The sequence below is a fragment of the Typopeltis vanoorti genome, chromosome 13 (genome assembly GCF_054136105.1).
Source record: "Typopeltis vanoorti isolate ZY-2024b chromosome 13, IOZ_Tvanoo_1.0, whole genome shotgun sequence".
Lineage (NCBI taxonomy): Eukaryota > Metazoa > Arthropoda > Arachnida > Uropygi > Thelyphonidae > Typopeltis > Typopeltis vanoorti.
The window spans coordinates 123,176,221-123,192,638 of NC_143561.1; the positions used below are offsets into that span (position 1 = coordinate 123,176,221).

A 16,418-nucleotide genomic window follows, 5' to 3' on the forward strand; every position below is an offset into this window, starting at 1 on the left:
ATTTTTCACTTGGTTAGACTATCCAGAGTAATTTAATAATAAGGTGGCACACTTTTTGGCAACTCCTATAGATAAGGATGACTTCTGCCTTAGTATCTCGACTCTGGGCCTGGCTCCCACTGATGAGACCTCAATAAAGGTCGAAACCGGTATGGGTAGTGGCCCTTCCCTTAATGCATAGCAGTATACATGTCCACAAGGAGATACTGAGACAAGGAGTTGGGAGCTTGATCCACTTTTGCTGCAAGTTGTCCGGTGTTGTACTACCTTACCTCAGTCCTGAAGATATTTTCAGGTGCAAACTTTGTTTGCTCACACTTTAAAATAGAACTGTATCTTTCTTTGATGTTCTCATAAAAAGATAAATGGATGGCTCTTTTCAACATGTTTTTCACAAACCTTCCCTTTCAAGGTGATATATCCATTTGACTTTAGCACATCATCCCTTTCAAAAATATGGCATTATTAAATGCCTTCTTTCCAGAGCTCATAATATCTGTTCTTCATCTAATCTATTTCACAAAGATATTTCTATAATTCAAGAAATGCCATTTCACAACAGTTACAGCCACAAAACAGTAAAGAAGATTATCAAGCATTTTTTTTTCCAGCCCTCTGTTAGAAGAGATAACTCACACATAATTGTCATCCTATATATTAAAGACATTTTGGAATGCATTTCTTATGCCTTAGAGAAGTTTAATATTTCCACAACTTTTAAGCCTATAAATTCAATTATCTCATTGACACCATCTCTAACAGATAAAATTCCATCTCTACTGCTACCTGGAGTCTATCCAGTCCCATGAAACTGCAAGTTATTCTGCTTTGAATAAACTGGCTGATCTCTTTCTATATTATTATTATTACTACAGGCGACTCTTTCTATATTATTATTATTACTGCAAGGAGTCCTTAGACTCTTCGAGGGAGGCTGTAAACATCATGTCCACACAACTATTTTACATTCTCACGGTATCCATCATACCTTGCCTTGAATTTATTCACTGTCATAGCATCCACAACAGACTCTGCCAGGTAATTCTACTCATTTACCACTCTAAAAGTAAAGAACCGAGCTTTAACACCCTTACTAACCACACTCTTGCCCAGCTTCCGTAGATCTCAAAAATATTCTCTCGATTAATCCTATATAAACCCTTCAGCAATTTGAATGTCTCAATCATATCTTCTCTTTTCCGCTTATCAACCAATTTCTTCAATCCACAAATCTTCAACCTATTCTCATAAGGTTCATTCCATACACCTGCTATCATCTTGGTCACACGCCTCTGGATCCTCTCAACCTCCTCCCCATCAAGAAGAAACCTAAGTGACCAAATCTGGGCACAGTAGCCGAGATGAGGTCTTATCGAGGCTCGGTACAGAGGAACAATAACTTGCTTATCTCTGCTTGTCAAAGTATTCTTCAGCAACCAAGTGATTTGATGAGCTGATTTAGCCACTTTTGCAATGTGCCCCTCTAAACTTCATCTCCCTATCCACCAACACTCCCAAGTCCATGGCCTCATCAATCTCCTGGAGTACAGTTCCACCAATGTGGTATACTGCTGCTAATCTTTTCACCCAAAAATGCATAACCTTACATTTTGTCACATTAAATTGACATCCATTCTCCTTAACCCAGACCTCCAATCTATCCAAATCATCTTGAAGATTTTGACATCTTCTGCATTCACTATTGCCCTACCCAACTTTGCATTATCAGCGAACAAATGAACCGTTCCTCTTAGATCCTTCCATATATTGTTAATGAACAAATTAAACAGCAGTGGTCCAAGAACAGATCCCTGCGGCACACCACTAGCCACAGGCCATCTTTTGGACTCTACTCCTGATTAAACTACTCTCTAATATCTCTCCATCAACCACCCACCCATCCATCTCGCCAACCCTTTATTCATTCCCATATGTTGCAGTTTACTGATTAGAATTCCATGTGTTATCATGTCAAAGGCCTTAGCAAAGTCCAGCAGAATTACTGTGAACTCATTACCCTTATCCAGTTCAGCCGTCACTGTGTTATAAAATGTGAGCAAGTTACTGAGGCATGATCTACCCTTCACAAAACCATGCTGTCCCCCATACAGTTTTCCATTTTCATTTATCGATTCCTGTATTTTCCTCTTGACTACTTTCTCCAAGACTTGACAACAACTCCTGATATGCTGATCAGTCGGTAATTTGCAACGGTAGTTTTGTATCCTCTTTTATGCAGTGGAACTATTTTCCTCTCTTTCCACACCTTCAGGACTAAACCAGACCCGAGACTCAGATTAAACAACATGGTCTAGAGCAGTGCTTCCCAGACTTCTAGATGTCAGGGCCCCCTTTGCAAAAATTAAAATATTTCACGGCCCCCCTCGAAAAAAAATCATAAGAGATAGATATATTATTATAATATTTATTGTATTTATATTCAATACAAAACATACACAGAGAATATTGCAAAAATCAAATGCATATATTACATTTTTTGTCTCTTACCGTTTGGTTCTGAAGACAATGCGGGCTGTTCTGATAAAATATGAAATACTGTCCTTTTTTTTTTTGAGTCTGTTTCTGCTTCTTCTGATTGTTCGCAGGAATTTTTTTTTTATCCATCTCAGGGTTTAATTTTTTAATTAGTGAATTAAAAAATTAGTGAATATTACCTAAATAAGAGAATCTCCGGACCAGAAACATTTTTCTCTTTTGTGACTTTTCTCCCTTTACGGTAATTAAGCCTAACTCGAAACAGACAGCAAAGGCAGGTTATTAAAACGTGCATATGATTGGTGTGGTATTAACAAAAGATTCTGCAACTGAAAGAAAAAGCATAGCTGACAATTGAGTTGAAATGCTAAGTCTCTTCAACCGAATTCCATATGTGAAACTGTCATAACATTCATTATATATATATATTACTTAGTTTTAACACTTTTACGAATTTTATCACGTTCGGTTGAATTTTATTGCTGCCTTGGGAAATCAAACTCACACACACATCTAATTAATAACAATAGTTTTTAGTTAGATACTGTGTTTGCCCATGCAACATATGGTTTTGTTTCAGTCTATACAGCATAGTTTCTGTATGAGGGGACATGTGATTCATTAATTAGTGTGTTTTAATTCCAGTTGTCTCTAACTGCACTATTTGTTGAGAAATATATTACACAGACTCCTCATACCTTATTCAATGGCATAATAAAAGTACTTGTTTTTATTGCCTCTGCGGGAGGGCGTGTTGTTTACCACTTGCAGTGGTAAACAACACGCCCTCCTGCAGAGGCAATAAAAAGAGTTACTATTTCCAATTACTTATAACAAGAGTTACTATTTCCCCACATGAACTTGTTTAAGCTTTTTTTTTTTCCCCATGTGTGAAGTATATGCGAAACTTTTATTGGTAACAGAAAAATAGCTCGGATGACAGTGATAATATAAAATGAATTTTGATATGTATATAAAGTCAATATCAACAGTCCCTGATTACAAACGCATGATGAAAGGGACAGGAAGATTTGGAGCTTCCTTGGAGAGCATTCGAAGTAAATACAATTAACCACTGCTTTGAAATTAAACAATATTTATAAGCAATATTTACTAATATTCATTAAGTGCCGAAATACGCTGGAAGCAAATTTTGTAAACCAACACCAATGTGTGAATTTTTCCATTAAAATATAAAAAATAGCAAAAAGAAATAATAAAATAATAAAAGTTAAATATGTTTGTTTTAAAATAAAAAAATCTACTTAGTCTTAAAACATTTTAAATTTATTTTCATTGTTTCACGGCCCCCCTCAACAAAACCTACATCCCCCAAGGGGGCCTGCGGCTCACAGTTTGGGAAGTGCTGGTCTAGAGCACTGATAATTCTTTAGCGCTTCACTTAAGACCCGTGCCAGTATACCATCCAATCCCACAGATGTATTCACATTAAGGTTCAGTAATAGACTATTCTCCTCCACTTCATTCACCACAATTCCCATATAAAGTAATGGTTCCTTCATTCTTTCAATGTCACCACCTGGATGATATACTCTTGCAAAGTGCTCACTCAGTAATTTCACTATATCGAATGTGACTTCCTTGCCATCGGCATTCCTTACAATCATTCTTCCGTGTACAGTTTTTCTTTTACTTGCAGCATATTGAAAGAACTGTTTGGGATTCTCTTTAGCTTGCATAGGTAGTTTCCTTTCATAATCTGCTTTTGCTTTTCTTACCATGCTTGTTACCCTTCTGGCCTGTGCTTTATACCGTTCGTGTGCCTGCAGATCACCTTTCTCTTTAAATTCCCTCCACAGTTGCTTCTTTTTTTGCAGCTCAAGCTTAATGGTGTTATTCATCCATTTAACCCCTACTTGTTTTACTATTCAGACCCTAGGTATACAATCAGCCATAACCTCCTGCAAATGCTCCTTCACGACTTCCCATGCTCTGTCGACATCCAGCCCTTGCAGTTTTACATGCAATGGCACTGAACCAAGCAATCTCCTAAGCATGTCATACTTGCCAGCATGGTAATTCCACAGATGCCCTGCCTTAATCGAAAATTCCACACCTTTAGCCACCTCCCAGGTCAAGGACCTTATGATCACTCTCACCAATAGGTGGCAACATGGTCATATTCATTACAGTCAAATTCTCAGATACTATTACCAGGTCAGGCGCTCTCAAACCCCTAGTATTTTCTGTTACATGCTGTCTCAGATAGTTATCCCTTATTAACTGAATAAAATCCAGTTCCTTCCTCACTTGTGTCCTCTCCTCCTTCCAGTCAATGTTACCATAGTTGAAATTCCCCATAATAATTACCTGTCCTCCACTCATTGAGTCTATTTGCCTATGCATACTATCTCCATCATCTATTCCATCACCTGGTCTATAGCAGCACCCAACTGTATATTTTGTTCTGCCAGTCTCAATCTCATACCAAATAGCCTCAAATGAGCTCTTTTCACTATCCTGCAATGCAACTTCTATTCTCCTCGGCTGCAGTTCATCAGCTATCATCAATAACATCCCCCCACCCATTTTATTCTCTCTGTCCCTCCTAAACACACTATAACATACACATTCTATCCCACTAACTATATCATCTTCTGTGAGCCATATTTCACTAATGCCAATAACCTGTGGCCAGGAAAAGCCAACCAAGGCCAAAAATTCTTCCTTCTTGTTCCTAATGCTCCTGGCATTAGTATACATGAAATGCAGAGGTCCCTTTGTCCCATCCCTATCTTGATGAGTTATTCTAACTATTCCATTCTGATTTTTCTTGTCCTTAGTACTGGCTCGGGTACATTATATACATTCTTACACTCAACTGTCTCACTGATGTCTGCATATTCACTCCCCCCCCCCTCCTTGATAGTTCTAGTTTCCCTGGTTCTGCACATCCATTTTCACTTCATTCAGCAACACTTTTTCCAGTCTCCGCACACCATATCCATTCAAATGCAGGCCATCCTTCTCGTACAAATCCTTTCGCCCATCAAACTCATTCCACACGTCCACAAATTCCACACCACACCATTTGCATAACCTGCGCATAAAGTCATTTGCAATTATGGCCCTCCTTCTAAACTCCTCTCTGTCATACCGTGGCAACAGACTCACCATCCTAACTCTGTCTCTCTTTTCTTTCACTGCCTTTAACAATACTTTCAAGTCCTCTCTCATAAAAAATTTATCTCCTTTCAATTCATTCATACCCGCCACAGCTATCAGTTCTTTCACCCTCTGTTTTTGCACTCTAATACTCTCACTTACATCCTTAAATTTCTCACCCAGTAAGTACGATTTAGTTAAACTCTCATCTATCACATCTCTTACTAACGAGTCATGGTTCAACACTCTTTCCTTCATTTCTGAAACTCTCTTACTCTTATGCTTATTTTTCTTTTCAAACACTTGCTTATTTTTGTTAACCGAAACACTCTGGAAAGAGTTTTGCAGGCGCCCCAACTGCCGCTTTGCACTGTGTATTACTCCGCATAACCGTGTGATCTCACCTCTTACAATTAATTCCTGATTTGTTTAATTATTAAACCATTTTCTATCTCTGTATAATTGCTTTCACTCTCTCTTTGATCATCGCTCTCATTGCCATCGTGTACAACATCGCAGTTTCCTATCAAGCCACTATTGTCACTCACATTCTGGCTTTCTTCTACCACAACAATCTCACAACCTGACACATACTTCTATTCCTCACTTTCCTTGCACTTTCTACACAGTCTCCCACCACTATCATTGTCCATCCAAATTCCAGCCTCTTTCGCATACATCCCACACACGACACCGGACAAACTCCCTTACATTAAAGTCTTTGAGCAAAGACATATTTTTGGATGCCATTATTTTTTGTCCCATTGGCACCATGTGCTACTCTATCAAACCTATCTTTAAAATACTAAGTTAAATAAGGCAGAATACACACCAAAATCACACAACAAACTACCAAAATAAACAATACTATGCTAAGATTTAAACCAATATTCCAATTATCACTCAAAATAATACTTAGCTTTCGGAAGCTCTCTGAAAACACTACGCACCATGTAGCCCTCTAGCTGCCTTCTACCTTTTTATATATACACAATATGCCTTTTTAAACACCGATCCTACATTTCCTCCAAAAACAGGACAAATCGGGTTTTGCAGAATATCAGATTACTAATACTAGCCGAGAATCCTTTGTGAAATGCCAAAAATACTACATAAATGTTTTCATAAATATGAGCATCTCTTTAAAGAAAGGTCTGAAGTACTTCAGTATCACCCAAATATTAACCTGAACGATGGACTCCCTACGCCAAAAATCTGAGAAATTATTATTAAGAACTACTGTTTAATTGTATAAATTTATTTCTTTATATAAGCACATATACACTCTTCAACTGATCCTAATAGTATTTGTTTTTTACCTGGATGTCTCACAACATATAAGGAGAGATTTCATTCTCAATACACCTTCATTGCTGTTTAATTTTTTTTTTATTTCAAGCTGTTTTGCACACTGACATGAATCGAAGTATTTGTAATTAATCCATTTTAATTAAATATTTTCAGCTATGTCTGCGTGTTACTTATTCAGAAGTAATAGCATTCCTGATTCCTTTGTGAAATTCATTTGTGAATGACATTCCTTTGTGAAATCCCCCCCCCCCCAAAAAAAACAGACAGTATTTACCTTTCCCTCATCAACCACTTTTGTTACTTTATTAAAAAAATCAGTCGTATTACTAAAAACGAGTGCTCCTTAACAAATCCATGCTTGCCCCTTACAAGTAATATTGCCCTTGTCTATCCAATGCTAGACAATCTCTCACTAATTTCTCCAAAATCTTAACACCTGCTGAAGAAATACAAACTGGTCTTTATTTGGATTCTTCCATTCTACTGCCATCTTTATGTAACTGCACTTGCCCTTCTTCCACTCCTTGGGTAGCCTTCCCAGAGCGAGGTGTTCATTGCAGTGCCAAGTCTATGTAGCTGTCAGTTCTTTGTCGCATTCTCTCAATACACATATTGATATCCTATCTTTTTCCATTGACATCTAGAGTATTGGTATTTGAAACACACTCTCTTCATTCACTTCTAAACCTTGAAATTTCCCCCATCCCTCTAGTAACAAATTTACATTTCCAGGCTGAAATACCTGAATAAAGTGATTGTTAAACAGCTGTGTTATGTCTTCTGCATCAGTCACTCTAATTCTATTTTCATCAAACAGTGCCATTCTTCCACAGTAATTTTTACTCTTACCGGTCACATAATGAAAGAATTCCTTTGGATTCTCCTTGGACCTATGGCTAATCCCTTCTCATATTGAACTTTTCCCTTCCTTACCATGCTAATCACTCTCTTGGTATAAGTCTTATGTTATTCATGCATCTGACCTCCATCCCTCTCCTCATGCATCTTCCATAAACTCTTTCTTCACATACAGTTCCCATTTGATGTCATGTGTCATTCACTTTACACTGAATTGGTTTCTCTTTTTCACTTGAGGTATACAACTTGCCATTGCTCATAAATATTTCTTCACTAGTTCGCATGCACTGGTGATATAACACTATCTACCAATAATTGTCCTGAGACTTTAGCAATTTACAATTGATACCAGCAAGTGAACCCTAATATCAGGTATGTCCACCTTTGGCTTTTATCACCTCCTGCACCCTTTGAGGGAGATTTTCCACGTGCAGCACATCAGGTGGAATTTGTCTCCATTCCTCCATCAAAGCAGCATTGAGTTCAGTGATAGATCGATCAAGGAAGTGCTACTCTGAGCTTCAATCGCCACTCCATTTTGTCCCACAGGTGTTTGGTAGGTTGAGATCAGGACTCTGTGTAGACCATTTAACATCCATCTCTTCATACCATTCCATAACAGTTGCAGCTTTGTGGCATGGGGCATTGTCGTCTTGATAGTAACATGTGTCTGTTCCATAAAATACCCACAATGTAGGCAGCACCTTATTATCCAGAAAATCAAGGTACTGAGCTGCCTTCATGGAACCACAGAAAGAAAACCATGGCCTCACTCCAAACCAGCTGAATGCACGTGGGTAAAAACTTTACTGTGGGTACAACACACTGTGGTAACAAGTGTTCACCAGGTTGCCTCCATATCCACCCTGCCATCATACTGGAAATGTGAATTGGTCAGTTGTCCAATTCACATGCTCTTTGCACCAGGCAAGCTGCCTAGTTCGCTGTGTGCCACTGCTCTTCCACAGAAATCAGTAAATGGAGTTCTTTTCACACAGTATTAGTGCTCACCGTGGTGTTACTGGAACTCATCACGGACAGTCTATACCGATTGTAGTTGGTTTATCTGTGCCACTCCTTTTAACACCCTCCTGTCCTTGTCAGTCATTTTTGGTGGCTGCCCTGGGTGTTTTCCTACACTAGTGATGCCAGAATATTTCCATTTGTTGATCACATCCACCCATTAATTTTGGATGCTCCAGTTGAGTGGCAATAGCATGTATGGACAAGGATTGATAACTTATGTAGAAATTGTTTAAATGTAAAATGTTCGCCTATGTTTAGCCATCTTTGGTACATAAATGGACTTCAGGAATTAAACGACAACAACAGAAAATTCTAAAAATTGTCATCTTATTGATTAACATGTTCGCTGCCACACTACTCAGGCATAGTTTGTTCCCATATGCCAAGCAATTTCACTTCTTCAAGGTCAGTACGGGTAATCTCGTTGCCGGAGGTAAGCGTCATATGAATATATTTGTAGCTGACATGTGGGGAACATATACCATCTATGAGTATACACAGTTTTGCTGCTAGCTCCACACGCCAAGCATTTTCACTTCTTCAAGGTCAGTATGGGTAATCTTGTTGCCGGCGGTAAGCGTCGTACCAGTATATTCATAGCTGGCTTGTGAGGCACATATACCAACTACGAATATACTCGTAGTTGGCAGCGAACGTGTTAATTGTAAAATAAAAATGGTAATATTTTCCTAACCTTGAAAAAAAAAAGTATAATTATGTTTAATCAAATGTTAGGAAAGACTGACTGATTGAAAAAATACTATCTACCATAAAGGCGATAAACATGGATCAGTGGTTCTATTATGTTAGTTCAGCAGAGCAAACTTTCACAAGTTTCTTTGTAAAGATGCTCCATACGAAATTGGCTTTTACAAAGGTGTCTTTTTCCAGAGACTCTGCTTGGTAAAAATGGTATGGTCAGCCAGTCCTAGCTGTTCAGTTTCATGTTATTCAATAGATGTTTTATATTTATTGGCTGGAAGTGAGGGCAAATGATAGTGGCTATTAATTGAATGTTAGTATATGTAAACTTTTGTGCACTTTGGTGTGATAAGATGTCCATTAACATATTTTATTGGTGGTGTTATGCTCAAAGAAACTGATAAGATTAGAAATCTTAAATTTATGGTAGATAGGAAGTTTGAATTTCAAAGGTGAGTTAGCAAAAATTACAAATAGAACTCAGAGGATTATTGCAATGTTGAAATGAACATTGACATGTAAGGATATTGAAGTCATTTTACCTATTTACAAAGCCTTGATATCATTGAACTCAGCTGGAGACTACTGCGAGCAGTTTGGTATGGGATAAAGAAACTGTAAAGGAAAGGCTATAAAGAAGAGCGACAGAGATAATATCATAATTATGGAATGTAGATTATGAGGATTATGCTGAAATTATATGGACTTGAGACTGGTAGAAGAAAAAGAGGTGATATGATGGAAAGCTATAAATGTATGAGAGAGAGTGCTATAGGATATTGTTTGATGAAATTTTTCATTATATGAAAGGTTGACAGCTTGTGGGTGATCTATCATGTCCCTCAATGAGTCCTATCCTTGACATTATGGAGATCTTATGCTGAACTCAGCTGTTATAATAATAATAACAGTATATGTTAACAGTAATAATAACAATATATGTTTCACCATCTAAATAATAGGCATTGTTTGCACATAATCATATTCAGTTACTGTATAATGTTTCCTTATTAAAAATATGTGGGATTCTATACAAGAGTAAAATATTTGTTCTTTATCATAATTCAGTTATAAAATTAGTTTCCATTCCTAGATGTGGGTTACTACTAACTCATGTCCACTATTGACATTTCAAAACTGCTTGTTATTTTTCATAATCAGTATTTTGATATCCTTCAGGCTATATTATCCAGACTATTTAATTAATTATTTGCTTCCAGTCTTAAAACATATGTACTCCAGTGTGATTTTATATGTATTTTAGACTTATTGACTAAAATGTTTTCTTGTAATTAAGGAAAAAGTATGCACACTTCTAATAAATCTCACTTTAATTTCTTTTTTTAAATATGCCAAATATAAAACTGAAAGCTCTTTTAAATTTCTTTGTGTTAAATACATTTTAAAGAAAATGAAAATTTGGTATATATATTTCACTCGCCATTTTTTTCTTTTTCTTTTTTTATCTAGGTTTCCCAGGAGAACCAGGAAGACCAGGCTTTCCAGGATTGGCAGGAATTAAAGGAATACCTGGTGATCCTGGGTTTTCTATTGATGCAGAACCAGGACCTAAAGGATTTTATGGACCATCTGGTTATACAGGTCCACCTGGTTGGCCAGGAATAAAAGGAATAATGGGAGACATGGGAACTCCAGGTAATTATATAAGCCACTTATTAATCTTGTTCTTAATCCATTGATTTCATTTAACTTATGGCTTGGCCTTTTGTGTTTTTTTTTTCTGACTATGGAAAACCTATTGTCTGTTGTTGCTGTTTATCAGTTATCCTTCTACCCCCTTCCCCATCTTTTCATTAATTTCTATGCACTTTTTTATGAATAGAAAATCATAAAGTTCAAAATTATAAAAAGAAAAATAAGACATTTTAAAAAAAAAATAAAAATTTTACATGGTGAATCCATTGGAACTGCAGCTGCTGTAGAATTCTATAATCCCAATATTCCTACTTATGTTTCCCTATCCTCTCAATATGCTTTAATAGAATTTGGTCTCAGTTTGCAACTACCATTTTCTTGGTATTTAGTTTTAATGAAAACTGCAGATTTTATTGCACTTCCTAAAGATGAATTAAATGTTTCTGTATAAATTACTTTCTGAACTGCCAACATCACATGGATAGCTACGTTGCTCTCAATAAATGGAATAGTAATCTTACACACACACACACACACACACACACATCCAACACTTGAATGCATTCATATGTTAACACATTCGCTGCCACGCTCCTCGGGAATAGTTTGTTACCACACGCCAAGCACTTTCACTTCTTCAAGGTTAGTATGAGTAATTTCGTAGCTGGCTTATCAGACAGAATTTTGTTTCATATGGCAACTAAGAATAATCTCATATCACAACCTACCTATATATATCATGCGCTCACGACTGTGTTTATTGCGTCTAGTCTCTAAAAACTTTCAATTACGCCATGGCCAGTAAAAGAAAGCTTACTGATGAAGAATTAAAAGCTTACACTAATATGAGCTTATATAAAAATAAAAATTTATACAGGTAAATCTGAATCCTCTTTAGCGAAAATGGGCCACGCATATGGACCACGTCTCAATGATCCCAATAAAAAATTATTAGGATCACTGAGACGTGGTTGAGAGAAGAGGATATAATAACAGGAATAGAAATCGCTTGGAACAGCATTTTTCAGCAGGATAGGAAGGGAAAGCGTGGTGGTGGAGTACTGCTTATGATAAGTGACGACCTATGTCCTCTAAGAGTGGAGGACAGTGACAGTTTGGAAGGCAGTGACACTAACGATTTTGAAAGCATATGGTGTGAGGTAGTGGTGGGCAAGACAGGATATTTAGTGGGGTGTTGCTACAGACGCAGGAGTACAGAGGGTGGGGACCAGGAAATGTTTAGACAGTTGAGTTTAGCAAGTGCAAGAAGAATGAGAAGAATGTTGTTATGGGAGATTTTAACTACAGTAGTATAAACTGGAGGAGAGGAAGATGCATGTAGCAATAAGGGAATGGAATTTCTAGAATTCTTGAGGGACAAATGTCTTAGGCAACATGTAATAGAGGGAACAAAAGGTTCAAGAGTTTTGGATTTGGTTATAGCATCAGAAGAGTTGATAATAACTGAGATGACATCTCTCCCACAGTTGGAGAGAGTGACCATATGGTTTTGACTTGGAAAATCAATAGACATGCAGGAGTATCAAAGAGAAGGAAATGTATGTGGAATTATAAGACAGGTGATTATAATAGTCTAAGAGGTCAATTTGGGGGAAGTTTCATGGAGGGAAGAATTGGAAGGCCGGGATATCATTAGTGCATTGGAAATTATGAAAGAATATTTGTTAGCAGCAATGGTAAGTTGTATACCACGAGTGAACAAGAGGACACAATTTGGAGTAAAGTGGATGACAAACAATATTAAACAGGAATTGCATGTGAAAAAGAAGCTGTGGAAGAGATATAAGGAGACAGGTGAAGAGAAGATGCATGAAGAGTATAAGACACAGGCCAGAAGAGTGACTGGTATGGTAAAGAAGATGAAACTGGAATATGAGAGGAGATTTGCCCTAAGATCCAAAGAAAATCCTAGAGAATTTTTTAGATATTTGGCCAGTAGGAGGAGAAATGACTGTGGAAGAATGATATTGTGGGATAAAAATGGGAATAGGTAGAATTGTTCAATGAACACTCTATTGGAGTATTTTATCCTTGAGAGTCAGTTTTAATACTAGAAGGATAGAGGCAGGTTCGAGGTTTAGAGGTACAGGAGGAAAGTGTGTCCCACATACTGAGTACTCTGGATGTTAGTAAAGCTTTGGGACTGGATGGTATTTCACCACAAGGTTTGAGAGAATGTGCTGTGGAAGTGACAGTGCCCTTGGCCTGGCTTTTCAATGAAAGTCTGGCTGCAGGAAAGGTGCCCTTGGAATGGAAGGAAGGTAAGATAGTGTCATTGCATAAGGGCGGTAGCAGAATGTAAGTGTCTAATTATAGGCCAGTTTGTGTGTCATCAGTAGTTGTTAAGATCTTGGAGAAATTAGTGAGAGACTGTATACAGCATTGGGCAGATGAGGGTAATGTTATCTGTGAGAGTCGACATGGATTTGTGAAGGTGTGGTCTTGTTTTAGCAATATGCTAGCCTTTTATGATTAAGTTACAAGAGATGAGGGAAAGGCATATACTGCCATTTTCTTAGACTTAGCGAAGGCATTTGACAGGTGCCACATGATAAGCTGATATTTAAGTTGCAGCACATGGGTCTAGATGTCAGATTGGTCAACTGGATTCAGGATTGGCTGCCCGATAGGAATCAGAGAGTTGTGCATGGTGGAGCGGTTTCAAGGAAGCAGAGGGTTACAAGTGGGGTCCCACAGGGCTCAGTACTGGGACCTATATTGTTTAACCTTTATATCAATGACATTGCAAGGAGATATTCAGTTGTTTGCAGATGATGCAAAGCTGGGAAGGATTATTAGTAATAGTGCAGATGCGGCAGTCCTGGAAGAGGATTTGAATAAGCTAGATAGATGGGCAAATGAATGGGGATGGCAGTTTAATGCAGCAAAATGTAAGGTCTTGAGGTTTGGGAAACATCAATGGGATGCTGCATACTCTATGGGAGGAGTTATACTGGCGGAAGTAGGGGAGACAAGAGATCTGGGGTTGATGATTGATGGAAAACTGAAATTTAGGGGACATATTGCAATGGTGGCGAAGGTAACACAGAGGATTGCTGCAATAATGAGAAGGACACTGACCTGCAGAGATAAAACAGTTATCATTCCATTGTATAAGACCCTGATTGGACCACGCTTGGACTATTGTTCTCAGATTTGGTCCCGAGGATTTGAAGGGGATAAATTTACTGTAGAAAGGGTACAAAGGCAGATAACAAAAATGGTTTCAGGACTGTACAATGATAGTTATGAGGATCGGCTGAGAGGCGGACTGCAGAGTTTGATGGATAGAAGAAGGAGAGGTGATATGACTGAGACTTTTAAACTGTTGAGAGGTGGTTACAGGATTGACACCGGGGAGCTCTTTTGCTTTGTTGAACAGTGGGAAGGAGTGATGACAAGAGGCCATCCCTGGAAGTTACGAAAGGAAGCTGTGAGCAAGAGGGTGAGGAGTGGTTTCCATGGAGGGTGGTTGAACCATGAAATGCATTGCCTGATTGAGTGGTGAGAGCGAGAACGGTCAATAAGTTCAAGGAGTGGTATGATAGATAAACTTTGTGTTTCTTAAGGGGTGGGGACCTCCCCTTGATGAATCTTGATAGACTTTGTGTTTCTTACGAAGGACCTCCCACGATGAGTCTTTTGACTCCATGGAGGCCTGAATAATAATAATAATAATATGATATTGTATTTCACTTGGTGGAAGAATATTTAGACCAGAGTTATGTACTGCATATGGACAATTCTTATAATTCTGTAGCTCTGACTGAATCTCTTACTGACAGAAAATCTTAAGTGTGTGTGGAACACTGCAAAATAATAGGAAAAACAATCCACCAGATGTTATACAGAAGAAATTAAGAAGGGGGAATTTGTCTGCAAAGAAGAGATCCTGTTTTAGTCAGCAAATGGAAGGATAAGAGGGAAGTTCTTTCCATTTCAAATATGCACAAATTTTTAATGGTTTAAGCGAAAATCAGAATGGTAAAATTCAGTTAAAACCAAATATCGTTAGGGACTATTTTTGGTATGTCCCACATTGATCTTTCTGATCAAATGCTTTCTTACTATTCTACCTTACAAAAGACAATTAGATGGCTAAAGAAATTGGCAATATGCATTTTTGATATATAAATTTAAAATTCAAAAATGTCGGTAATTGACATACGAGTATATTCATAGTTGGTTTGTGAGGCTCATATACCAACTACGAGTTTACTCATAGTTGGCAGCGAACGTGTTAACAAACTTCAGATACAGAACAATGTACCTTCTTTCTACCACTCCTTCAATTATCCGTTCAGCAAACTGATTTCCCACTGTGATCAGATAATGGAGGGATAACTATATATAGATGGTTTTCTCATGATAATTAGAGTACTATCTTATAAAATGAATTTGACTTCAGAAATCTATAATGTCAGATAATTTTCTAAAAAAAGAACAGAACTGGAGTCAAACTGTAAACTAAAGCCATTTGAATTGGCTTTTCACCCATTTTCATCCACTGCTGGATATAATGCCAGCCATTTTAGATCATCCCTCTGCCTTCTTGTTTCACAGATATATCCATTCATTGCTTAATTTTGTCCACATTTCATTTGCCACTCTACTTATTAGTAGACTGACATGGAGACATGACATGACATGACATGAAATGGAGATGGACTGGCCATATTTGCTCAGCCCATCTACATTTACATGCATTATACTACTATACAATATTCTCTGCAGTGGTCATCTTTCTAATTCTGTTATTTCTAACTCTCTCCCTTTTTGTGTTATTTTATTCTCATTATGATAATTCCATGGAGTCGTAAGACTCATTGAGGGAGGTCCTACTGTCATGCATACATACAGCTTTTCAAGCCATGCCTTAAATGCATTTATTGTCTCTACATTAAAAACTTTAAGTCAATCCATTCTAATTGCCAACCACTCTCTCCATGCAAAAAAATCCACTCCTCAACCTTCCCCTTCCTAACTTCCTTTTGGTGTGTGTGTTTAAATGAATGAAGCATGAAAGTTGCCAGCCCTAAACATAACAACATGTTTAACTCCCTCTTGCAACCTCTAACTTTGTCAATTACCAAAGTCTCATACTCAATCATCTGTCTACCTGCTATTGTTTAATGCACACAGAGCAGAGAGCAGTCTACTTTAATTGCTTTCCCATTTATACTGATGGTTCAAGATGTCAAACCTCTGTTGGCTGTTCTGCA

At 37.6% G+C, this 16,418-nt stretch overlaps 1 protein-coding gene across 1 annotated transcript in view; it reads left to right on the forward strand.

Annotated features, from left to right (window-relative positions):
* The window catches only part of LOC150100509 (uncharacterized), a 1,094,033-nt gene that overhangs the window by 803,323 nt on the left and 274,292 nt on the right, over window positions 1-16,418 (forward strand). Inside the window, exon 29 of the mRNA XM_090402670.1 lies at window positions 10,990-11,175. Coding sequence (XP_090258796.1) covers window positions 10,990-11,175 — 186 coding nt within the window. The remainder of the gene's footprint in view (window positions 1-10,989; window positions 11,176-16,418) is intronic.